The 27,490-nt window shown below is 42.1% G+C and overlaps 1 protein-coding gene across 3 annotated transcripts in view; it reads right to left on the bottom strand.

The window, feature by feature from the left end:
• Window positions 1-27,490, bottom strand: part of AHCTF1 (AT-hook containing transcription factor 1) — a 137,317-nt gene that overhangs the window by 8,582 nt on the left and 101,245 nt on the right. For all 3 annotated transcript variants that reach the window (XM_075203529.1, XM_075203527.1, XM_075203528.1), the window contains 10 exons: window positions 26,030-26,214; window positions 18,660-18,804; window positions 18,449-18,580; window positions 12,976-13,123; window positions 11,472-11,619; window positions 5,949-6,050; window positions 5,541-5,745; window positions 1,299-1,496; window positions 815-1,190; window positions 308-410 (listed from right to left, as the gene is read on the bottom strand). In XM_075203529.1, coding sequence (XP_075059630.1) covers window positions 308-410; window positions 815-1,190; window positions 1,299-1,496; window positions 5,541-5,745; window positions 5,949-6,050; window positions 11,472-11,619; window positions 12,976-13,123; window positions 18,449-18,580; window positions 18,660-18,804; window positions 26,030-26,214 — 1,742 coding nt within the window. The remainder of the gene's footprint in view (window positions 1-307; window positions 411-814; window positions 1,191-1,298; window positions 1,497-5,540; window positions 5,746-5,948; window positions 6,051-11,471; window positions 11,620-12,975; window positions 13,124-18,448; window positions 18,581-18,659; window positions 18,805-26,029; window positions 26,215-27,490) is intronic.

Below are 27,490 nucleotides of genomic sequence, written 5' to 3'. Positions count from 1 at the left end.
CCAGGCTAATTCACATGCAAGATAAATGAAATTATGGACTGGTTTAAAGGGTTCAGAGTTATTCACTGTTAATTGGTGTAAAAAAGTATCTAAAAATCCGAAGTGGCCTGAGTAAAATGTGTGCCAACATCTACACCTTAAAGTGGGTGTTGCGTGTAACAGCTCTTGAGATATTTATAAACCAGAGAGCCACGCGAAGAACCTATTCTTGAGAACTATACCTGCTGTATTAATGTGACCTACAAATAACAGAACACCCCGACAGCCATATGTTGAAACTAAGGTGCTTGAAGTTATGCATGGTTACCTTTCAAATGGTAAATCAATATCTTGCACTGGAGTTAACTGATGCAGTACTTCAGGTCGATTTTCCGGCAAGGAAAGACATTCGATGTTTGCTTCTTCAATGTCTAATGAAGGGAGGAGGGATTAAAATGAGAAATTGAGACTTTTTTTTTTTTAAAAAACAAAATAATACACAAGGCAAGCTTACCATGATTAACAAAAAGAAACAAAAACAAAACAAAAATTGTCTGAATATGTGATTAGAGCAACACAACTTAAATTTTATTCTGAAATTCTGGCTACCTGTTGTGAAGAGGGGTAATCCATTTTTAGCTATTGCAACACACTGATGGAAATTAACAGAAATGGAAACTGCAGAAGATCATTTAAATGTAAAATAGATATGGCATCTTCAACACATGCAACTTATGGTATGCATAAAACTAAAACTGGCAAGGGAAAAAGCTCAATGGTCCAAAACAAGACTAAAGTGTAAAGATCTTAAAGAAAATGATGAAGAAAAACATGCCTCTCTCTTGTGGTTTCAGGTCTTCCTTTACAGGCAGTACATCATCTGATATTAAGACGGTAATTTCAGAATGCGCTGGCTCCTGATTAACTAGAGCGTGAATTTCAGTGGTTACAGCTACCACATCATTTTCCAAGTCCTCGTGTGTTGAAGCATCATAATACTCAGACCTTAGAGACACATCGCTTGCATCTTTACAGACTTCGATTTTGTGTGGGCTCTCATCTTGGACTACAGATGAAGACTCATCCAATTCTTCGTTGTCTTTAGTAGAAGTGTTGTGTGTCAATATTGCCACTCTCTCTGCCCATGTAGTATTTTGATAAGATTTCAGTATAGGGGAGGCCATTGGCAGATCTTGGTTAGGTGTCAATATCTGTGGTGATGAACAGAGTAAATCTAATAAGTAAAGAACTCAGAGCATGAGAGGCATTGGAAACAGGTCAGTTTTCATTTTGCATTTTAGCTATGCAACAAGGCTTACCCCTTTTGTATATTTGCAATTAATCTGTTCCATAAAAGAGATTTTGGGGTCCTTGGAACGCAAAGGCGGTGTAACCGATCTCCCTGGAGATATAGAAGGAGAGACTAGAGGAGTCGTGTGGGCACTGGACCTTAGTATAGATTGAGAAGTATGAGCCGTAAAAGAAGAAGCTGTGCTTGCAGCCAAAGCCTTTGCTTTCTGTAAAGAAAAATTAAAAATTCACAAAATCAACATAAAGCCTTATTTTTTTTTTTTTTAAATCCAGTATTTTTATTGGAATTTTTCAAGGTACAAACATATCAAACAACAAAAAGAAAAAAAAAAATAATCGCATACACATCAGAATTAAATGACGCAATTTACAAAACTTCAGTAAAGCATAATAACAGTATATGTGCTATACTCATTAGGATCATACATCGTAAATGCTCATACATAGGTATGTTACACATGCAGGGTTCACCATATGGACTCAGATATTTATTATAAGAACTGCGGGAGCCATACACTTAAGTACTCGGAGCATCTGAACTAGATGACACAGGATAGAATGGAGACTCTAACCATATGTACCATATACTCTCAAATTTCTTCAGAGCCTGTCTGCTAGTATAGATATCCTTATTTTTTTTGGGGTAAAAATTGCAATGTAGAGCACTCTAATTATGAATGCAGTATTACTTAATTGTACACAGACATATGTGCCAACTATCCACTAAGATTGTTTTATTTTAGTTCCAAGTTGTGTTGAATCAATTCATGTGGTTAACTAGATAAAAATGTGTGACTGTACAAACCTAACTGTTAAGTCTACAGCTGCAGTAACAGTACAAATATTTATATATGCCAGGATAGAGTGATAAATTATAGCTCCATTGCTGCCTCAGTGGTCTCTCCAGCCATTTATCCTGAGCCCATGGTAAGCCTCACAGTCCCAGCTGAAAACAGAGGCTGTGTGATCCTTTGAAATGGGATGCGAGCGGAAAGACCAGTGAAGACGTCACAATCATGGACACGGTAGCTTTTCATTGTTCCTCAAACACTCCCTCCGCCTCACAGCCTAATTCTTAAGCCATTTTAAAGTAGCGAACAAAGATATTCACCACTTTAGGTTGTAGCACAGCTTTAAAGTAGTATAGGGCTCCCTCTATAAAAAGAAAATTTAAAACACAGACCAAAACCCTCAGCCACTAAACATCAAAATAAACTTGCCCGCCATGTTATTGCTGCTGCCACAGACTGGAAACACGTTGCTCCCCCCTCTATTGCCAGTGTGATCACCAAGATTTGGCAGGTTCACTGAATGGAATACATGATCAGCATCATAAGAAACTCCTCTAAAACCTTCAACAAGGTCTAGGAGCTCTGGATGTCCTACTTCCAGTGCCACCCCCACTTCAATTAGAGTTCATACTCTCTCTCTCCTCCCCAGTCTCTTCCCTTCCTTCCACTGCTCCTTGGATGGCCTCAGCCATGCCACTCCCTATTTCCTCCCTTTTTTCATCTACTTGTTGACTTTTCTTTTCTCTCCTCTCTCACTCTATCCTCGTTTTTCTGGACTGCTGTTTTTCTTCTTCCTCTTTTTTCTCACTCCGACACTTATCTTACTAAAAGCTCCCAGTCTTACCTGTCTCATGCTTACATGGACTCTGAATACTGTCCTTTCCGCTGCACGGTGATCTCATTCATTTGAGTACTTTAGTTTATTTGCTAATGTATTTTATTCCTGTTTGTTTTTTTTGATATATATTTTCTAACAGTTAATAAAAAGTTGTTTAAAAGCAAAAACAAAAAACACAGACCAAAACAAGAGAGCATGGGTGGTGTAGAGAGAGCATGATTTATGACATGTACACATTAAATCACTTTTGTATCTTAATCCATTGGGGGACAGTGGACCTTGGGGATAGAAAGGACCAGCCAGGAGTTTAGCACTTAAAATAAAATCTAAACTGTGTCAGACAACTCGCCTTCTGTCTGATATAGAGGAAACGGACAACTCCGAGGCCTAGCTGGAGAGGTGGACTCAATGTTTCCTCTTTTTTAGAGAGTAATCTAAACAAGGCCCTGCATCGACTTCACCAGACGATCTGATATGAGCACACAACCTGGTGGAGTCACTAAGTAACACTGTCCAAGTGAACTCATGTGAAAAGAGCCATTTCCTGAAGCTTCAACAGAAGGGTAGAAGGGTGGCCCCTAGGGACATATGGTGAACTGTTCAAGCTCAGCAATAGACTGGGCCAAAAAATTAACCAATGGAACAAGTAATGACAGACAACTAACCCCAGCAAATTCTGAGGACACAAACTCACTCAGAAAAATCAACAGTCAGGGGAGATACAAGAGAGCGGAGCTGCAGATCTGAGTGTCTGTGTATTATGGCAGCGTTCCTCACTGAGGAAAGGCTGCCAAGGTAAGGAGGTGCTGTTGGGACCAGCACGTCAATGACCACCATCTGAGAGGATAGCCCCCTCTAACCACCAGACTGAGCCTAGTGTGGGGCTGCTGTAATAGGCAGTCTCCACCTGACCCACCTCCTAAACCACACTTCCTCAGCCTGCTCCTGGCATCTTGTCATTAATTTCCCAAAACAAGCTGCCAGAGACCGCTCAGTGAAAAAGCACCCTATTACTATGGGTATTAATGACGAAACAAGAAAAAAAAAAAAAGGGGGGATAAAAGGAGGAGCTTAAAAACAGTGCAGATTTTGTTTTTAACAGTCAAACTGGTTGAGGCACTGGGGCTATCAAAGATGAGGAAAGGTGCAGTTCAGAGGTAGATCTAAGAGGGAGTTAGGAAGAGTATATCAAGATGAGATTTGAGATGAAGGGAAGGTGATGGTGTTGAGAGCTTTGAGATTTGTAGAGTGTTGCAGCAGATGTGGAGCTGTGAGAGAATATAAAAAGTCTTGCAGCAGGTAGAATTAAAATGGGGGGAAATAATGAAAGAAATATCATGGAGGAGAATACAGTAATTGAGACAGGAGATGAGATAATTGATAAGAATTTTGGCTGCATCTTTGGTTAGTAAAGGGTGTATTGTAGCAAAATGGATAAGATGCAGGTGACAGGACTAGGCGAGAGAGTGGATGTGAAGAGTAAAGCAGAGGGTGAAGTAAAGGGCGACACCAAGGAAGAAGTGAAAGGATACTATGGTGTTGCCGACGGTTAAGGGAGTTTTGGGGGAAGCACGGCAACAAGCTCTGCTTTGGACATATTGAGCGTTAGGTAGTGTTGTAAAATTCATGTTGAGATAAAGAGACCATTCATCATGCACTCCATTATAGTAGAGAGGGAGTAACAGGTAGGAGAAGTAGATTTGAGCAAATTAATTCACAGAGAAAAAGGTGAACAATGAGGAATGCAGATGGCAGAGATCAGAGCCTTATGAGATGCCAACAGAGTGGAGTGGAGGATGTGCCAGAGGAAGACACACAAAGAGAACAGTTGAATAGGTAAGAAATCAACCTGGAAAGATTCATGTTACATAGGACAGTGTCATGAAAGTTGTACATGAGAAAAGGATGATCAATGGTTCTGAAACCAGCAGAGAGGTCAAGGAGGATAAATATATAGAAAATAGGATTTTTTATACTATGTAAAATCCGTTTCTCCTCGTCCATTGGGGGACACCATGGACTTTGGGTATAGTGTAGGCGAGATAGACGTGTGGCACTTTAAGAAAGTTGTTATACTAAACTTAGGGTATAGGGGAGGGAGAGCTAGGTTTAGCTAAGTGCCTAGAAACCCTTTGATAAAGTCATAGCTGAAACGCGTCAGGGAATGGCGGACTGTATTCTCCACTTATGAGCAGCATCGGGACAACTTTCTATTTGGCCAGGAACTTGTCTTATCCTTGGAGAGGAATCTACTAGCTGGTGGACTATAGATAAGCTTTTTATGCGATTCTTATGTACGGGCAATGGCTTGTTTTTATGTTGTTTTGATATTAAATATTTTGGAAGAAGATTTTCGAATTGTATTGGCTACACTGACACATGGTCTGGAACGTATCACTATTTGCTGTTATTATTTATTTGCGTACTAGCTCCGCTTGAATGTTATCCTGGAGGTTTTATTTTGAGATCACTGCCATCTAATGCATCAGATAAGCCTACAATATTTGTTGCTTTGGTACAAGTCTAATAAGAGATAAAGATATATAGGTGTAGGTGTGAGTGTGTGTATACACACATATACACACACACACAATTTTTCACTAAAATAGTATTAAACTTACCCTGACCACAGGAGGTGTTTCCAACAGGTTAAATTCGGATGCTCTGGCAATGTTTTTTAGTTGTGCAATCTTTGGTAAACTTGATTGAACGGGGCTAGAGGTCAACATGGAAAAATTAGAAGGTGTTCGTTGATTGAAACTTTCAAAATCTGTGGCTAGAGGTGAAGACTCTGCCAAGACTGGATGGACAACAGAATCCAGAAATCTGTTAAAACAAGACAATACGGACTGCTTAGACCTTAAGGCTGAATATTTTACAATACAAAAGATGGAGGTAAAAACCTAATCAGTAAAGCTAAACATCCAGTTAATGTGAAAAACCATGAAAGAAGTTTTCAGTTTGTTCAAAGCAAATAAAATATTCCTGTGATGCTATGCATCATAATTTTTGACAATTGTATCACCAACCTTGACAGTCTCTTAGATGTGGATACAGGGATTCCGAAAAAAGCATCTGAAACTCCAGAATGTGGCAGTGGAGATATTGTATGTTGGTCTCCATTGGTTAAGCTAAAAAAAAAATTATGAATATCTATTAATGCATTCTTCCTTAGGGAGCAGAAATCCATTCAAAGTGGCTAAAAGACTGCAGATGATCAGACTTTGCTACCCTCCCGACATCTGCTAATATTTCTTTAGTAAACATTTTTAGCAACAATTTCTAACTTCTTAAAAAGTTTGCACAAAAGAAAAAATATATTTTTAATACTTACATTAAATCCTTTTCTCTGAATTCATTGAGGGACATAGGAACCTCAGGCACTTTAAGAATCACACACAAAGTCTACTCTCCCCCTTCCTCTATATCTCCTCATCTGCTGGGAATATGCTGCGCTTTGTTACTAAATAAAAGTTTTAGAGACAGAAAAAGACCATGCCCTTGTACAATAAACTTTAACTAAAAAGAGGGGTCGGGGGGCTAAACAATAATGTAAACAGTGGGTGCCCAGTATCATCCAATGTATTCAAAGGACATGCTTTAATGTCCAAATATCACGTTGTAAACCCTCCAATCTGAGGCGAGACCCTGACCACTTCGTTAGAAAATCCCACTGAAACTGTCTGGAGTGGAATCTTCCGTAAGGGATAGTCTCAAATGTCGAGACCATCTTCCCTAGGAGCTTCACGCACAGGAGCATGGAGGGACTGTGTTGTGACAAGACCCGGGTCATCAAGATTTGAATGGACCGGGCTTTGTCCTCGGGAAGGAACACATTCTGTTCCCTAGTGTCCATAATGAGACCCAAGAATGTCATCCTTTGGCAAGGGATTAACTGAGACTTGTTGAGATTTAAGATCCAGCCGTGAGACTAACACCCTGATTGCAAGATCCAGATGATGACTGAACAGATGAGCAGATGCCGCCTTAATTGGAAGATCGTCCAGGTATGGCACTATTCTGACCCCCCTGGAACGAAGACAGCTGGCTATTACCGACATGACCTTTGATAAAACTCTTGGCGCTGACGAGAGACCAAATGGAAGCGCCTTGAACTGGTAGTGGGATGCTCCTATCGTGAATCGAAGTAGGGACTGGCGTCCCTCCCATATTGGAATGTGCAAGTAAGCATCCCGAAAATCTATGGACGCTAGCAATTTTTCTGGTTCCAGGCCATTTATTACTGACTGAAGAGATTCCATGCGAAATCTTTCAACCCGCAGATGTAAATTTAGAGACTTCAGATTTAGAATTGGGCAGAAGAAACATTCGGTTTTGTGTAGAATCCCTGGCGTCTCTGCACTTCCGGTACAGCACAAATGACCCCTGCGGAAAGAAGAGAAGCGACGCAATCCAACATCGCTTGTCTCTTTATGGGATATAATAATAAGGAGGTGGGAAAGAACTGACGGGAGACTGATCCACTAGACCGATCATATAGCCCCATTTCATAATTCCCTAAATCCATCGATCTGGGGAGGACGCTATCCACTGTTCCCTGAATAACTGTATACACCCTCCTACTCCCGCAGCCGGAGGAGGATGCGAGTCAGGCAGCAGGTTTATCCTGCAACGTGGGAGCAGCACACCTTGCTGAGGAAGAGGAACTTCCTTCTTGAGAATGTCCTCTGGAGCCAAAGGATCTGCCCCTGCTCGCCTGACCTCTATTGGATGAGTTCCTCCAAAAGGGTTGGCAAAATGAACTGAACCTGGGTACCCAAGACTTTGATACATTTACTGGAAGGAACATGCTTTTCCCTCCAGTCACCTGAGAAATTAATATTATCCAGCTCAGGCCCAAAGAGTACCGATCCCGAATATGGAAGGGCCTCAAGAGAATGTTTTGACTCTGCATTGGCTTCCCAGGATCAAAGCCAGAGGGACAGTCTCGCTGCCACCGCTGAGCCAGACTCAGCAGAAGGCATTCAGTCTGCATTGTAGCCACCTCATATAAATAGCCGGATGTCTCCTTAAGGTGCAGAGCAAGGGGAAGAAGGTCGCAATCCTGAAGTGCTGCTGCAAGCTGGTCAGCCCTAGACTCCATAGCCCTGGCAACCCATGCCGAAGAGAACATAGGTCTAAAAGAAGCTACTGTAGCTACATAGATGGATTTTAAAAATCCTTCCACTTTTCTGTCAGTAGCATCCTGAAGGGAAGATGAGCCCGGGACTGGCAAAGTGGTGTGACTCTTCAGTCGTGCTACCGGAGTGTCCACCCTTAGAAGATGTTAACTGTTTGGAACAGGTACCAACTGTAGTGGGTACAATGTCATGAATCTTTTAGGAACCACTACCTTGCGGTCCGGTTGGGACCAACCTGCTTCCGCAATTTCCCTTAACTCAGAATAAGGGGGAAAAAAGACTGTGCGTCTTTTAATTTTTTTTATTTTAATTTCAAAAAAGACCCTGATCCACAGCGGTAGGGTCATCTAGGTCTAAGAGATCTAAGGTCCTTCTAACTGCTAGGACCAGATCCTCAATGCCTTGATTTCTGTGAGAATCATCAAGATACATCACCTGAGGACCGTCTGTCTTGTAAGGAATTTCTCCATCCTCTTCAGATGATATCTCGGCATCGGATACCGAAAGAAGAAGATGATTTGTCCTTTTCCGTTTGGTTTTGGACTGAGAAGATCTCGGGGAGTCTAAAAACTTGTTCAGTCTATCAATTCCCCGAACCAAAGAAGTGGACCAAGCGGGCTCCCCAACGGGGTCCCTTTGGGAAGCAATAGAGGATGAAGGGCCAGCGGTTCCTAAGTCTGCCCCCTCATTGACCTGTTTGAGTACCGCTGAAACTATAGTCCCCTCCCTGTCGAGGTAAAAAGAGTACACACACACAGTGCTGTAGTCTCTGCCTGACAGGTGAAAAGCTGCACCAAAGTGCCCACTGACTTTGCCAGCAATACAGCCCACACCGGTTCTTCCGTTAACAGCAAAATACTACCCTGGGCCTGCACCCTCTGGGACCCTGTCTCACAATCTACGCAGAGCACCCCCAGGTCCTACTGTACATTTGGCAATTTTGAGCAAGCAAAGTATTTTGCTTTTGGTGCCTTCCCTTTATCAGACATTATAAAAGGAAAAAAAACAATCACAGATATAGAATATACAGAGAGTTAGCAATTATACAACACAAGAAACAAGGTTATGAAAGATATTGTCTCAGTCAAAAGATACACGCAAACATATTTTGCCTCCTAGACTAGTACAAATATGCAGTAGGAGAGAGTCTCGGTCAGTAGTGAAGTGAAGCTGGGGAGTGTATCTGTGTACTTTTCCCAAGAAGATCTTGGCGCCATAGGAGATACCATCGTACCCTCTTCTGTGGTGGGTGGGAGCTCTAAAATCCAGCTCCACTACTCTGTGCTTCAACTCTCTCTCTTAGCCCCCCAATGAGCGCCACTTCTATAATATAAGTGCACCATCGGGTCTTGCTACCGTACATCAAATACTTGATGTAAATAATTTACCTAAATTCCCTCACCACCCCTTCTGAGTGGGAAACTTGGTAGTGGCCATAAGATGGTAGCCGCCATCGCTCAGAATCGAGGCACTCTATACCTGAAGGTAGCGCCGATCATCAGGAACCACCAAGTGTGAACACGGCTAATGAAGTCGCCTGTCACACTTTCCATATTCACGCTGGGAGTGAGAGCCAATTGTTTCTCACCCTCTTACACAGCCTGCTTTTATTTTATTTTTAACAGTGTGCCCTAAGTAGGCTGTGATATATTCTAACTTAAAACAAGAAAAAAAATAAAAAAAAAATCTTACTAATCTACACCAGCAGTTGAGAAGTAAGCCAAACTCCTTGGGCACTTAATTTACACTGAGGAGCTACAGGGGAGTTGCCGAGGGGAGGGGTCTGTCAGCAGGTTACAATAACAAGTTAACTAGTTACGTGCCAACTCCCCAGCTACAACTCCATGGCAGCTGTGTCCCCCAGAAGGATGAAAGAGAAATCCCATTTTTCGCACCAAGATGTATAAATCTACCGTACTCTAGTGTTCTCAACCACACTGTCTGAAAGACCCTTAAGGATCAACAGCCACTTCGTTAAAGCTAGCAGAGCTAAATTTTGATGATGAAATGGTTCTTTGACTAAAGAGGTCCAGACACCACGAAGGGCCTACTGCCATTTTGAGAATGTCAGAAGCACAGGACTGGCCAACAAGGTCATGGTACACTATCAGAGATAAAAGGAATTACTTAAAAATTCAATGGGGCCGACAGGGCATCTATAAGAAATGCAGCCAGAACCCTTGTTCTAGATCAGAAACGCACCACCATGCTGTTTAAGCGGGACGACATTAGGTCAACAATTGGCTGCCCCCATTTGTCCACGACCTGTTGAAACATCTCTAGTTGAAGAAACCACTCTCTGGAGTACAGGGTTTGCCTACCGAGAGCCTGCATTAGTTTTCCACCCTAAGAATAAACAGCACTGAAATTGCTGGAAGATTTTGTTACGCCCAGTGAATTATCAGCGGTCTCCTTGATACATGCTACCACTGAGGCATTGTCTGAATTAATTTTTAAGGCATTTCCTCACAGGAAGGGCTGTCCTTTGTCTAGTGTTAACACTGCGCTCAGTTCTATTACATTGATAAGTTTTGATTCCAATTGTGACCAAAGTCCCTGAGGACAACAAAGGGGGGACCCCATCCCCAAAGGCTGGCATCAGTCATCACGATTGTTCAGTCCCAAATCTGAATGAACAACTTGTGTTTAGAATAATTGGCGCAATAGGGTAGGGCTGTATTGTGATTGGATATAGTTTTGCAACGTGTCTGTTCCATTTTCAATCCGTTTGTGTTACAAGTGTTCATAAGTTGCTTACATATTTAGAAAAGATTTTCTAAATCATAGATTACCAACATGACCTTGGAATACAAATTTTGTAAAAACAGTAAATCTTTATATATGTTACTCTATCCATATATCTCCTCTGCAGAAATGTAATTCGTAACTAGTTGGTTTCTTATACTTTGAGCATTTCTATATACTATATAGAGAAGGGCTACTGGCAAGTGAAGAACGGTACTACCTCAGCCTGCTACATATCAAATTGTATTACAGCTCCTACAATGGCAGAGTATAGACTTGTTATGGCCAGAGGAGAAGAAAAAGAAAAAAAAAAAAAAAAAAGCATCCTAAGCTGCCATGAGCAGCCGAGTGCCAAATTGCTCGCTCAGCAGATGAAGGGGATATAGAAAAGTTCAGACTTTGCAGTATAAAAGCTCAGCTAGGAGTTGGGCACCTTAAGAATCTGCCAAAGATCCCAATGTCCCCCAAATGGATGATTGAGAAAGTTTATTAGATGGAGGAACAAAAACATAGAAGGCTTTTTTTTTTTACAGAAACATTACCATGTTTCTTATACACACTAGCTAACATACAGTATTGACAAGTACTGTTATGAGTTTTCTAAAATTAGGAGCTTTATATTCAAACTGCATTGGATCATTTCAAGAACAGAAGTTACTTTCTTACCTTTTGTAAGGAGAAAATTCTGTTTTTACATTTGCAACAGACACTTCTTTTATTTTCAACAGTACGTTACTGATAAACTTTGCTTTAGTGATCACAGTTCCTGGAGGAGCCAGTTTGGCAAAAGTAGATAAGGGCTTGGGTTTTGTCACTAAAAATAAAGAGGTAAATGGTCAAATAAAAGAAACCAAGATAAAGATTATATACTGGTATTTCACATGTACAAATCAATTGCCTTGTGTTTAGTGTAATCAAAACGGATCTTCATAAATTTGTGCATTTAAAAAGACAGTACAGACAATATTAAATTAATACAAGGAGAGAAAGAAGAAAGAATTGAGGTTAGAAGCACTCCAGGTCTAATATTAAATAAATATCAAGGAATCGGAGAAAAACTGGTAACAATTTATATAACTATTACTTACATAAATAATGTAATGTTAATTACCAAAGAATTATTGGGTGGGAGGGCCAAGTATGAGCTTGGCAATATGTTTTAAGCTTGAAAATCCACCCTCATCTATATCCCCCATTCATTTAGAGAACTACATTCTCATTCTAAGAAAGACCCATAGGAGAACCACGCGACTTCCCCATAACAAGTTATTTTATAAAGGAGAACCAGAGCATGGGTGCGAGTGCACAGTGGCACCCACAACGAAAAGCTTTAAATCATGATTTCCTCAATATCCTAGAGGACTGTGACACTGGGGAATTTCCAAAACAGCCCTTTTTTCCACATGCAAGAAAATATTGTATACTTATAGAAAAACTATTACAGGTGTAGTGACCAGTGGACTGCCATGTTCCTCACAGATACAAGTAAGATTAGATAATTCACGATCACAACTAGATATTAACCGGCACCGGAAAGACACCAATAATGCATAGAAAACATAATTACACATAGGGATGTATGCATTCCAAATATTTACTGGTTGCAGTTGATTTAAATCAGCAAGAACCCTGTTGAATTAGTGCAGACTTTTCAGCAAACTATTTTGACTTGTTGGAAAGATGGCAAAGTATGACAGTGTCACGTTGTAAGTCTAGGAGCTCTTCAGTACGATCCATCATACTGCTACTGTTCAACAGCGGAGAATGCATGGCTGTATGCTTGATTTTATACATCTGTAAGTATTTGCCATTTCAGCCCCACCCATTGCTGATTAGAATATATTATAATACACACACACACACACAATATTTGTAAAAATATTCTAGAAATGTATGAAACAGTACCCACCAACTGCACATTGCCTTGGAAATTGAGGGAATAACGGAGGTACTACTTTTATGGTTAAGGGCTCAAGTTGGAAGAATAGGCACATATAGGTGTGCTTGACTGGACGAAAAGCCTTACTAATTAAGAGATTTAGAATGCCACAGAGCTTCAGTAAATATAAAAAATGTTTTACATTCACCTTTGATACTTTGCATCAACCTAGAGAAATTAAAAAATATACAGAGCACATTTATATCATTTTATGGTTTATAATATTTATACCTTCCTTCCAAGTAATGGACGACGATGAGTAGGGTTTCACCTTCTCATTTGCTAGAGTTCGCTGCATGCTTGGCAGCATTTTACCATACTGATCCAGTATAGCATTTCTGGTCACTGCTCTCTCTTGTAGACGGCGGTCACAGTCATTCTGCACAGAAGAAAAAACAAACATACATAACTTATAAAATGTACATTTTCTCCCCTTTACATTGTCAAAGGACTACAAAATTATCCAATCCAATACTTAATCCCTATGCCACTCAGCCTATCTTGGCAGTTTGAGTGGACACATTCCAACATAAATATCTGTAATTTGTTTGTGCGGTACCCAGACAAATTAAACAGTGTTTTGTGACTTTTTAAAAAATACTTTGCATTTTCAAATACTGTTGGTTTGCTTCTATTTCATCACCGCAATTAAAAAAAAAAAAAAATAATCTGCCCAACATGGCCCAAAAAAAATTGCACAGCAGTAAACTAAAAGCAGATGGGTGTATTTTTTTTTCTAAACATCACAAATAAATACTTTGTGGTTCTTGCTTTGGCATCAATCTACCATTCCAAAACAGCTAAAACCAGGATTCAGCAAAAACGTTGTCTTAATACAATCTGCATGTTAAAATGGGTTCTATGAAAAAAAGCTTGCATGAAAAAACACAGGAAAATTGCGCACAGATAAAACCCCACTGAAAAATGCCCAAAAGAAAAATGCTCATACATAAAACACACCAATATAGCATTTGCAAGTTACAGACAGTATACAATATATAGTATTCCTCTTTACCTTTTTTTAACAACCTTGGGAGCATGGCTTCCGGTGGGAAAAAAAATATACTAAGCGGTACCGCCAAGGGACAGACATGGCGTCTACCGCTACTGCCTTGGGATCTCTTGCGTGGGAACAGAAGAGGGGAACCTTGTGGTTCAACCAGGGTGCCTTCATGTCGACATCTGGCTGACCCCACCGTTTCACTAAGTGCTGAAACACCTCCATATTGAGGGACCATTCTCCCGGGTGCAGAGTCTGCCTGCTTTCTAATTTTCTATTTCGGGAATAAAAATGGCCATGAGTGCCGGAACGTGATTCTCGGGCCACTGAAATATCTTGTGCGTTTCCCGACCTCGAAGGCTGCATTTAAAATAAGGTTGTCCAGGTAAGGGATAATTGTAATCCCCTTGGACCTTAGAAGAGCAGCCATGACCGCCATGATCTTGGTGAAGATACGTGGGGCCGTGGCCAGACCAAAAAGAAGAGCCTGAAATTGGAAGTGCTCCGATTGAACCGCAAACCTCAAAATGGACTGATGACCTTTCGAGATAAGCACATGGAGATAGACATCAAAGATACCTATAGCCCCCATGAATTCTCCTTCTTCCATGCCGTGAATGACCGAGCGCCAAGACTCCATCTTGAACCTGGACACTCTGACCTGGGTGTTCAAAGATTTCAGATCTAGAATTGGTCTGAATGAGCCACCTGGTTCTGGCACGAGAAAAAGTTTGAAATAAAAACCCAAACCTCTTTGAGAATCTGGCACCGGAATAATCACTCCGGAAGAAAGGAGGGATTGAATTGCTTCTTGTAAAGCCAGTCGAGTTAGTGGACAAGTGGGAAGACCTGTGGTGAAGAACCGTCTGGGAGAAAGACCGAGCAAATCGATCTTGTATCCCTGGTTCACCCCCTCCTGAGCCCAGACATCGGTGGTAGACTGAAAACACAGATGTCTGAACAAGAGAAGACGGGCTCCTACCACTGCCGACAGCGGAGGAGCAAAATGCCCGTCATGCGGACTGCTTATTTGCAGGTTTCGCTGCTGGATGTCGAGCAGACCAGGCCTAGCACTCCCGCTGCAAACCACCCCTGGTGACGGATGACTGGCCTCTAGAAGATTGGCCTGAGGAATATGGACCCTGAAACCTTCCCGAGAACCGAAATCTGGACATTCTTTGTTTAGGAGCATTAACAGGGATGTAAAGTGCTCTTTCCTCCAGTTGCATGACTGATAATGGAGTCAAGCTGAGGACCAAACAAAACATCCCCAGAAAATGGTATGGTTTCAAGAGCCTTTTTAGACTCCACATCAGCCTCCCAAGAATTAAGCCAGAGTGCGACGAGTCGAACCTGCAGAGGCAGAAATAGGTGCCCTAATCAGTCCCGTATCCATAACTGCCTCTCCTAAATAATCTGTAGCCCTCTGAATTTGCTGCACTAATTGAAGCAATTCAGAGGACGGACTGCCTGCCAACAAACCTTCAGACAGCTGTTCTGACCAGCGTTCTACAGCTTTGTTAACCCATGCAGATGCTAAAGCAGGCCTCAAAGAGGCACCTGCTGCTACAAAAATGGACTTAAGGACGGCCTCAACATTACGGTCTGTACCATCCTTAAGAGTGGCTGCGTTAGTAAGAGGAATAGTAGTTACCCTGGCTAACCTTGCAACAGTAGCATCCATGCGTGGAAGCGTCTCCCATTTAGCAAGAACTTCAGGAGGAAAAGGATAACACAACTGCAGTCGCTGAGACACTATGAACTTCCTATCTGGGACAGCCCAAGGCTCTGACAACAAATCTTCCAACAGGAAAGAAGCCCGGAAAGAGAAAGATTTCTTTTTCCGGCATGCAAAAAGAAGCCTCTGCAGCGTCAGCAACCACTTCCTCAGGAAAATCAGCTTGAATTAATTCTTCCACACTCGGACGATCAGAATGAACCTCCTCCACCACCGGAGGAGCATTTATATTTGAATCCACTGCTAATTCACCCTCCTCCTGAGAGCCAGTCAGAATCTGACTCATGTTCCTGAAGAGGTGCCGACACTCTCTTACACTTACGTGAGGAAGACTGTGCGGCAGAATGCAAAATCCCTTCTAAAGAGGAAGAAACCGAAACCAAACCCTGTACAGAGGCTGCAAGACCCTGTACCCAAGCTGGTTCAACAGACTCCGCCGAGGTTGAAACAATCAAACCCTGACTTAGCGAACTAGAACACATGTCTGTCGCTACAGCTAAAGCGGATTGAGAAGATGGTGCAGCCACAACCTGTGACTGCACCAACAGAGCAGGTTGAGCTACTGTATTGGAGAGAGATCGAGCCCAGGCAGGCTCTGCTGTATCTAAACAAGCAGCTGCTGCATCACTCTGTATGCTCTGTGACGGCCGGCAGGCTGCTCACATAGCCTGCGCGTCTGACTGACTAGAAGGAAACTTAACGTGAAACTCAGCATAGATGTAACACCAGCCTTACCACGCATGGATTTTCCCCTATCTCACATGTTAACAGATGGGACAAAACACACTAAAACAGTTGTAATAAACAGTGTAACAAAACAATATAAATATCAAGCAGCACACAAAACTGAACAGAAGGTGAGCCTGCAATACAGCCAATAAAATGCTCCACAGAAAAAAAGACAAACTTTTGAAATTAACAACCACCAACCCTTTACCTTACAGGACTCAGGACAGAAAAGGGGAGAAGTTGAAGCTATAAAATGGCTGTCTATTCTGGTGTCTGCACACTAAGGAGTGAGAGACCACCACGGAGGAGTGCAAAACAGGAAAACACTACTCCCCCAGGGCCCAACACTTTCAGTGCCTAGCAGGGCTCACTATGCGCTGTACTTTCACTTTTCCGGCTGCTCAGCGCGCTGCTGTAGTTAGTTTCTTCTAATAAAACAACAGGCAGAGAAAAATGAAGAGGCAGTGTTACTGACCACTCTCCAAACTTAGAAGTCGTCAGCCGGGAATATCGTTGACCGACAGCCGCCTATGCGGTTCAGTGAGCCACCGGCTGTCAGGTCTAGGAGACACAAGTCTCCAATTCTTAAAAAGTAAAATAAAGTTGAAAAAAACCCCCAGAAAACACAAAATGAGTAGGAACAAAATCAGTAGCTGAACAATGCATACCATTTTGAAAACTAGAAATCCTCACCGATACGGTAGGATATGCCTAAGTTTATTGTAGTCAGAATGGGAGAGATCTGGGCATTGTAACCCTCCCCCCCTTCTCTGGACTTCAACATAACTCAGACCCTTCAAGTCTAAAATTTATGGGTATTAAGAAAATCTCCAAATCATGGAAAGGAGGAGATTTTATAACCAAGATATAAAAAGAAGAGGCTAAATGGATTTTTGAACTCTCTACTCTAGCACCGAAAGGGTTAAATTTAGATTTTGATTTAGGAAGTTTTATATAAAGTGATTTTTTAACATGTCTGATAATACAATCTATAAGGAATTATTTAGTTTGAACAAGATATTCTGCAATATTATGGATTATCGATTTATCCACAAGCCTGCTCATTAGCATAAAAAGAGGCGTGTTAACTGACGTCATATACTATCAACCATTTAAAAGAGCCAATTTATAGGAAATTCCCAAACCCTGAGGAAGCCTGCAAAGGTGAAACGCGTTGGTATGAATGGGAAGCTCTCCTACATACATTTTAAACATCTGATACCTTTGGAATAAGATCTATACATTCTGGAAGCCGTGGCGCTAGACCGCCAGACCGGAAGTTTGGGAACTGAAATACCTGGTGCGTTCCAAATACTACTCTTTAATAGAAGTGACAATCGATATGGTCACTCTATAAGCACACTACGGGAAATTCAATCGACAGCCTTATGTAAGAAAAAAGGCTATGAAGAACATCTACAAATAACATCTCGAATATCAAGAATCTGTGAAACCGGAAGTTCGCATATTGGAACGCATATGCGCTCCAACAAACCAGGAAGTTCATACCAACACATCACTCAGTATCTTCAGCGTGGCTTTGCCGGAAGATACATACAACAAGCGTCCGGATAAAGAGATATGAATGTATTCTATCAAGCATCGGATAAATATCTAACAAACAACTACAGGATACGCGAGTACTCGCCCTGCGGAGTTTTAATATATTTTTTGAACATTGTATATTTTTTAATCATTTTACTACTTTTTTGATGATCATCTTCAGACAATTCATATTAATGAATTCAATTTCAAGTGGCGATCTATTTTAGAATGAATAATGTTTTTGACAATTATTTGTCTTTTTGTTTATGGTCATTTTTGAGTGCATTGTATGGCGCCTGAGATATAAAACAAACATTCTATTACATTTTGGTAGCTTGGATATTGCTACTAATCTCTAGCATTACAGTTTATGAAACCTTTGATGAATACATTGTAATGTGAGGCAGCCCCGATTGCATCCATAGGGAAAGCGCTTCTTTCTTTACAATTACTCCATTTCTATAAAAAGGACAATTATGCATAACTTTACAGTTTTGATAATATAAAAAACACAGTTTTCCTAGCAAATAAGTTTGAATAACTTACAATATACTCTGTTTACTATGACTCTGTCTTACTCATCACAGGTGAGGCCACAAGGAATATATGCAACTAAACCCAGAACCCAGATAGATAGACCAACATATTGTCTAAGAAAAGAAATAGCTGCTCCAGCTTCAGCGTTGACTTACCAGATTCCATCTTTTTAATGACTGGTTCAGTTGTAGTGCTGGGACATAATTTGCTCTCTGTAGATGATGTACCAAAAGAAGCTCCTGATTATGCACACCTTCACTTTCATGCAAAAACTTATGCAAATAGTCCTGCAATTAAAATAAAGCATTTAGACTGCATAGTAGCCTCCGTGGTATTAGACTATATTTAGACTGGGTAATCTCTTACTTGCTCAGAGTCTGTAAAATTCAACTTCAGCAGATCTTCCATAATTCCCATCTCTTGACATGTTTCATACATGTGCTTTAACAACTCTTCTACATTCAGTCTGCTACAGTGACTCCTCTGCAGATTCCAGGCCTCAATAATGTATCTGAGAATGAACGAACAACCTTTTAAAAAAGAAACCACTTATATATTATTAACACTAGAACTTTGGTTTTTATTTGCTCTGGTCTCTGAAAAGATGCACCAACACGACAAAGGATGCTGTGAGCTACATTTTCCCCCTAGTATAGATTTAAATAGGAGTCAAAATTTAGATTTTGAAAAATTCTTCATTGCTTGTCCATACAAGTCTGAAATACAATGACTGACATTTTTACTTTTAAAGTGTATCATAGCGATCATGAATTCACAAAATAGTACGTAAAGGCCTTTTACTTTTCAAGTTAGTGTTCTGCCTCCTCCCACTTTTTTCCAGAGAGCCTCTCAAATTTAAAGTAGCATTCAATGCAAAGAGCTATAAAATGGATTAAAGAAAAAAAAAAAAAAAGTGGGTGAACGGCAGCGCTAATTTAATAATTTGTTGTATTTTATTTTATTACCTACAGCTGTTAGGAACACCACCGTAAATAGTAAAGACAAATCTGTGCTGCTGCTATCAAAATGGCAAACAGCCTCTCAGCACGACTGCTTTCCAGAGAGGAGGCACAGAGGGAAGAGAGTATTTTACAATGCAGTCTGATACCAGCACCAGGGCTTGCACACTGTTGGTAGTGCAAACCTCTGGTGCTGGAAAATGGTCAGATGAAGGGAGGTATATGAAAACAGTCTCCTCACTAGGCACAGAAAGCAATTTTATTTTGTACACTACAATAAACTGGACAGTGCTGGTCATGAGAAGGCTTATCCCAGCCAGTTTAAATATTCTCCATGACGGGCTCTTTCATCCGACAGGAAAGTTGGGTTCAAGCAGAAACAAAACCCACAGCTGCTCTCCTCTTTAACCAGAAAAGCGATAGTGAACAGCTGTATTCCTACCTGTTACCCTAATTTATCCTGTGGGCTCAGTGTTTTAGTTTCACACTACTTTGATCGTGTATTAAACCTGTCCTCCTTACTCATCCTTTTCTCCTTCATCCACTCTGGGGAACACTGCTACAATGGGGTTGTATGAGGGTGCAGGAGTTGGCACTTAAACAGTTAACTAAACTTGCTGCTGACTCCTCCCCTCTGCAACCCCTACCACCCACATTGTAGTTTAAGTGCCCAAGGAGTTTGGCTGTCTGGTACTGTGTCCAGTGCTTGCTGCTAGGTTACTGTGGGTTTTATTTTTATCTTATCTCTTGTTATTTTATTAGAAGATGAGGAGATATAAGAGCTGCGGGCAGCGTTTATATCTGTAGAGGGACGCGATAGTGTTCAGTATTGTGGACTTCAAAGTGTCTGAAGATTCATCGGGTGCACATCCCTTTATGCTGTGAAAGCTGCAGGATTGCAGTCTGTCACAGTTTTCTCCCGTCAGGTCTGCGCTGCCACGGGCATGGAGCGCCGAGCCCAGTCAGGTGAGAGGCCATTAAGGCAGATATCAAATCCCCCGCTGAGGCGAAGGGGGAGCTTGGAACTCAGCGGTCAGAAGGATAGGTTGGAAGTGGTTCTTTCAGAACAAGCTATTCTCTGGTATCGGAGGAGAACTGGAGGGAGAATTAACTAGCGGACTGTTTGGGGAGGAGACTGTTGCGAGTCTCACCCAACACTTGGTACCTTCCGGAGCTGGAAGGATTCGCGCCAGTACTCAGCAATACACAGAGTATTCTGAGGACACTCCGTTACAGTTGGGCTGTCGCTGACTTTCTCCCTCTGACCATCCTTCAGCTAAGTTAAGTCCCCTGAGGGGGTTTAGGATTACATAACTTTCCTTACAATTTATATATAGGAAATGGATATGCTCAGTTTTAACACTTAGGGGCATATTCAATTAGCTTTCGGATTCGCGGTAACGCGCCGGAACAGCCGCGAAACGTAATACACGTTACCGCAATAATGTGGATTTTCGTTCGCAGCCCATAGGGTTGCGAATGAAAATCCGCGTTAATGCGGTACCGTAATACCCGCAAGAACGCGCACTTTTCGCGGTAACGCGCGTTACCGCGAATCCGAAAGCTAATTGAATATGCCCCTTAAGAGTTTTAACATCGATTTCTCCAAGTGAGTAATCAGACATCTTTGGGACACATAGAACAGAGGTTTTTACTGTTTGTAGGCATTGGCCTGGGACAAGCAAGTAATACATTTCTTTCACTCTGTGTAGTGACTGTGTTTATATGAAAAAAAAAAAAAAAGCAAGTTTTTTTTTGTCATTATGTTTGATAAAGGTAAAAGCACAAAAGTAAGGTTTTATGCTTGCTCTAAATGTGCTGCCAAACTTCCTGTGGGTCAATAGGACCAGGGAGCTGTGCACGCGCAGTGTGAAGTGGGAGTCAGTGGAGCGCGGGCACAAGGGGTCGCTGCAGTGACAGTGGAGGAGCCAACATGGATCTCCACGCTGGCACAGTCTGTATCCATGTTGGCTCAGCTTATTAGCAGACAATGTGAAACCACAACCATGGAGGTAGGGGCCTCTACGTGGTCAGTCCCATCTACCTCGGCAGATAATGTTATGGCTATTTCACAGGTTACTGAAGAGGACATGTCTCAGACTGCTTCTATTGCCCCTCAACCCGCCCAGGTAGACTCAGCTTCGTCATTTTCTCTGGGAAAGAGATTGGACCGCTTGAATAGGTTGTTAGAATCGTCTAGTTTGGCAACACCTAGAAACAAGAGACAAATCCTCTCACACATTTCTCAGTCAGATTCAGAGGGAAGCGATTGAGGATTCAGATTCTACCCAGTTGGGTGATTGGGACGAGTCTGTAAGGAACCAGGGTGCTCAGGATCTGGTTATGGCAGTTCGTCAGACATTGGATCTGGTAGAACAAGAGGAGCCGGGTCCTTTGAACTAGGGTCTGTTCACTCGTAAGAAACCTAGGGCGATATGTTTTCCTTCCTCGGTGGAGCTCACAGAGATAAAAAAAATTCTGTTCCACGTAGATTTGCAAATTTATACCTCTTACAGGAACAGGAAGCGGTTGGGAGCAGGTTCCCAGAGTAGATGCGCCAGTAGCTCACCGTACCACCTTACAGGTACAGAGTTCGGCTGTCCTTCAGGATCCTACGAACAGGAAGATAGAAAGTTGTCTTAAGTCTATATTTTCTGCTGCAGGTTCAGCTTTCAGACCCATGTTTTCTTCGGCATGGGTTGCTAGAGCCATGGAATCCTGGGCTGATCAACTTGCGGTTGGGTAACAGGATTCAGTCTCTCCCGTTAGCCATGAATTTAAATGAGGCATCGGGTTAATTGTATGAAGCAGCACAGAACGCAGCGTCCATTTCTTCGGCGGTTTCAGCTGCAGCTGTTTCTGCTCAGAGAATTCTCTGGCTTAGGGCCTGGGACGCGGATGTGGAATCTAAGAGGTCTTCGGAGGCCCTGCCTTATTCGTGTTCGGTCATTTTTGGACCTGAATTGGATACTATGATCAGTCAGGCTATGAGGGGGAAAGAGTACTTCTCTGCCGGTCAATGCACCTAGAGAACCGGAAAGAAGACAGGCTATGATCAGTTCGGCTGCCTCTCTTCTTTCCGCGGGAATGATATGTCAGGTGCCGAAGTCTCAAGAGGAAAAAGGTTTCTATTCTAACCTTTTTTTGGTTCCAAAACCAGATGGGTCGTTCTGGCCATTCAGCCTGAAGGGGCTGAATCACTTCCTCAGGGTGAGCAAGTTCCGGATAGAATCAGTTTAGACTGTCCATCCAGGGGTTGGAACCTCGAGAATTTTTAGCATCTATTGATATCAAAGCCGCTTATCTCCACATTCCGATTTGGAAGGAAGGGACATCAGTCTCTTCTGCGGTTTACGATGGGAGGTTCCCACTATCAATTCCGGGCCATGCCTTTCGGACTTTCAACAGCGCCAAGAGTATTCACAAAGATTATGGCGGTAATGGCGGCTCACTTGAGAAATTTGGAGGTAAATATCGTGCTGTACTTAGACGACTTGCTTATCAAGGCATCGTCTCGTCTAGTCCTAGAACAAATGAGGCTCACTATTCGGATCTTGGAACAACACGGTTGGATCATAAATTATCCCCAGTCCCAGTTAATTCCTTCTCAAAGAATGATATTTCTGGGTTTTCTAATGGACACAGGGTGTCAGAAAGTTTTCCTTCCGGAACAAAAGGCTTGTACATTAAGGCAGGCAGTAAGAAGGCTCATTCGTCAGTCTCGTCCTTCCATCCTTTTAGGCATGAAGCTTCTGGGACACATGGGGTCCCCGTTTGAGACTCTTCCATACGGTTTGTTCCACTCTCGGAGATTCCAAAGGCATTGGGGTCAGGATCTACTCTTCAACTCGATTCTCAACACATGATCCTTTCAGCGAAAGCTTGTCTCTCTCTTCTTTGGTGGTTGGATCTGAGCCACCTGACAGGAAGGCGATCATTTGGTTCCTTGGTCCTGGACTCTAGTAACTATGGATGCCAGCCTTCAGGGTTGGGGGATCTGTAGTTCTCATTCTCCGTCTCCAGGGTCAGTGGACAGGCAGGGACCACCTCAGACAAATCAATATTCTGGAACTGAAGGCTATGATTCTGGCTCTTCGGGGAGCGCAGCTGCAATTACAGGGCAGACCGGTTAGTCTCCAGTCGGACAACGCGACTGCGGTCGAATATATAAACTGACAGGGAGAAAAAAAAAAGAGAGTGCGGAGGCCATAAAGGTGACGAACCAGATCTTCACTTGGGCCGAAGCCTTTGTTCCAGCCATCTTGGTGGAGTTCATTCCCGTGGTCGAGAATAGGGAGGCGGATTTCCCGAGCAGACGTTCGTTCCTTCAAGGGGAGTGGTCCATTCATCCTCAGGTTTTTCAGATGTTGGGTCAGAAACGGGGGTCGGCCGGATCTGGATTTAATGGGACCCGGGCACAATTGTCAGGTTCCTAAGTTTTGTTCCAGAACCAGGGACCCCCAGGCTGTAGCAGTGGATGTTTTGACGATTGACTGGGAATTCCAACTGGGATATCTCTTTCCACCGATTCCCATGATTCAATGGGTTCTCAGATATTCTGCAAATGGCAGACGGACCGATTTGGGCCATTGCTCGTCGTCCCGGCCTGCTAAGTCAGGGGCCGTTTTATCATCTAGATTCTCATCGTCTGACTTTAATGGCATGGATGCTGAGGCCAGCATCTGGAGATCCAAGGGTTTCTCGCAAAGGGTTGTACAAACCTTGACGCGAGGGCGTAAATCTTCCTCAGCTCGTATATATCACAGGGTGTGGCGAGCTTACATTAGATGGTGTGAACGGCATTCTTCCAGAGTGGACCTTTTCAAATTATCCCGTCTGTTGGCTTTCCTACAAACAGGTTTGGAAGCAGGACTTCAACTGGCTTCTCTGAAGGTTCAAGTATCTAATCGGTATTTTTTCAGAGAAGATTGGCTATTATTCCAGATGTTCGTACTTTTTTCCTGGGAGTATTACGGGTTCAACCGCCTTATGTTCCGCCCATGGCTCCCTGGGATTTGAATTTGGTTCTGGAAGTTCTTCAGAAGGCTCCTTTTGAGCCTTCACGTTTGCTTGATTTGAGATTTTTAACATGGAAGGTTGTTTTTTTGCCGGCCATAGCGTCTGCACGCAGGGTGTCAGAGTTGGGTGCATTGTCAAGACCCCATATTTGGTTTTTCATGATGACAGAGCGGTAACCAAGGATGGTTCCTTCGTTCTTGTCCAAGGTTGTGCCAGGGTTCCACATTAATCAAGAAATTGTGGTCCCGTCTTTTAAGGGTGGTTCATCTACATCTAAGTCTTCTTTCCCCGCATCCTTGGATGTCATTAGGGATTGCGAATTTATGTGGATAGAACACCGTCTTCTTGGAAAACGGATTCTCTCTTTGCTTTATAGGATTACCAAAAGAGGGATTGGCCAGCCTCCAAACAAACCATTGCTCGGTGGATGAAGCATATGATTAAGCACGCTTATATGAGCTTGAACAGGCCTGTGCCGGCGAGGATCACTGCTCATTCCGATCGATCTGTGGGGGCACCTTGGGCCGCGCATCATGGGGCTTATGCGGATCAACTGTGTCGGGCGGCCACCTGGTCCTCTGTGCATACCTTCATGAAGTTCTATCAGTTTAATGTGTTTGCGTCAGCCGCCACAGGGTTTTGCGGGCCGGGCAATCAGAGCGCTCCCTCCCTTAGGGGTTTGCTTTGGTATGTCCCCATTGTAGCAGTGTCCCACAGAGTGGATGAAGGAGAAAAGGGGATTTATGTACTTATGTTAAATCTCTTTCTCTGAATCCATCTGGGGGACACTGCATTCCCTCCCTTTTGCTCTTCTGCTGTATGGTCTTGGTTGATTGCTCTTTTCCTTGGGGCTTTGTATTACACTGAGGCTGGTAGGGTTGCAGAGGGGAGGAGTCAGCAGCAAGTTTAGTTAACTGTGTAAGTGCCAACTCCTGCACCCTCATACAACTCCATTGTAGCAGTGTCCCCCAGATGGATTCAGAGAAAGATTTAACGCAAGTACATAAATCCCCTTTTCTGTCATGTCAGCCAAAGGGAGAAGTTCTAGAGCGGAGTGTGGTGGGGAGACATTTTTACACGTTACAACTGTCACATTTAGTTACCCAGAGGACAGTTGGGGCAGACACCTGAGCTATGTATGCCTACGTGCTGCACAGCAGATATGGCAGATCCAGTATGGACAAAATCATTAGTCCAGTTTATTGCCAGCCTTACTCTGTTCGAAGCTACACTCCTTTATACCCCATGGATCACGTGTATCCCAATTAAAGCAGAAGGCCACATATTGTAATATCTAGGTTCTTAATGGACATTGGAAGCAGGAGCACAGCATGGGACACTCCTTCATAAGAAATGAAGGGCTGTGAAAAAGATCCTATATTATTAAATGAGGCCAACATTAACCCCATAGTTGAAAATTATCAACCTAACCTGTAAATTATTGTTAAGCAGACCTTCCATGTACATGCAACTGCCTTCATACAAAATGTCTTCTTTGGTCACCACTGCAAACAGTGGAAACAAGTCAACATGAATAAGCAGAGATCCACCGCTTATTCATGTGTTCTACTTGCAGCTTCAGCAGCTGGCAATGCAACCTAGCGCATCGGTAAAGAAGGCGAAGGTGGTACCAAGTTCAATGCGATTACAAATTTATGTATTGAATAAGCTATGTGTGAAATAACAGACCATGTGGTTTTAAAAGTAAAAATAAAATATTGCTGGTTTTAAAAGTAAAAATAAAATATTGCTTCTTACTTGTTGGCCAGAAGCACCGACATGTGGAGTTTAACTTCTGTGCTGGTAGCTACTGGAGGCTTCAATACTTGTATATAACGCAAGGCCAGTCTGTGATCCCCTTGGCACAATAACATTTCAATAATATGAGTATGCTGCCAGCTCGTTTTACATGCAGATGGGTGAAGAATTAAGTCCACTGAATTCTAAAAAAAAAGTTGAAAACAAAATATAAATAAATGCTTTAGTGCTTACTTTTGTTACCAGTTTGCTAAACTTGACAAGTGGCCAAGGTTGACTGATTAGTTATACTAGCAGAAGTGAACATTAACCTAATGCGAGTGACTTTACACTTTATTTTTTGTGCCAGCACATATGCAAGTGTATGCGCCTGTAAGGTGGCGATTCAATAAGGAGTGAGCATTTTGTTTATGTCTGACATTTTTCTGGAAAAAAATAATAAAATAAGATATTCTATTACAAACCTGTGATCATGGGTGCAAATATGCTTAATTTATTTTTGCTCACACCTCTAAAAAGGTGGTGATCATTTTTGAAAACTGCTCATTTTAATCTGGAAAGGTCAGAATATATTACAGGGGTAGGTAATTTGCTTATGTAATAATATATAATATACATTATATAATGTTATTTGGATGTGATGGTATGAATTACTTGCATATTCATTATATATACCAAAAATTCAGTAGACGTTTCAACAAGCATGTGGCACAGACTGCTTTAAAGTACTGCTTTTAAGCCATCTGATTGAAGTTAAAATTATAGTATAAAGAGGAGTCAAAAGTGGTCCAATATCAGACACATTTTATTCAGGTATGAAACATACCGCTTTTCTACTCCTTTGTAACAGTAACAATACCTTCTATTTCACACCCTAACAACATCCTTCTATACAATAACTTACATCAGCCTGCTGCTTTATTTAGTATCCAAATAACTCATGCCTGTTCCCTGCAAATTCCTCTTTCAAACATTGCTCCTCCTTCATTTCTGATGGTAAGCTCTCCGGCATGTTTGTTGCTATGCACAGCATAACATCTCTGCTTTTTAAAATGTTCACTACTTTACTTCGTTTACCTTTATAGTGTACTAAAATTCCTACATTGCAGATTTTGTGACACCAAATTAATAGGCAATACGGTATATTTGTGTATAAAATAATGAATATTAACTGAAAACAAAACTTTTAACAATTTTGTTTGCCAACATACAAATGCAGGTTGCAATTCTAAACTTTGATTAAAAACCAGAAGCCACAGACTCCAATACAGACCTCTCACACGTTGTTCGCAAAGTTTAGTGCAACTTGGAACAAACATGAATGAATATGGGCTGAATTTTTCATTTTATAAATTAGCACATTAATCTCACTTATGTGCCTTACACAGGACATAGTTTAACACATGATATGCAAGAGGTGAGCCGAGCCTTACAACTCTATGCGTGAACAAAGAAAATACT

Source organism: Mixophyes fleayi, chromosome 3, assembly GCF_038048845.1.
Source record: "Mixophyes fleayi isolate aMixFle1 chromosome 3, aMixFle1.hap1, whole genome shotgun sequence".
Classification (NCBI taxonomy): Eukaryota; Metazoa; Chordata; class Amphibia; order Anura; family Limnodynastidae; genus Mixophyes; species Mixophyes fleayi.
The sequence above is the reverse complement of the archived record's forward strand: the minus strand, read 5'-3'. Positions and strand labels throughout refer to the sequence as shown.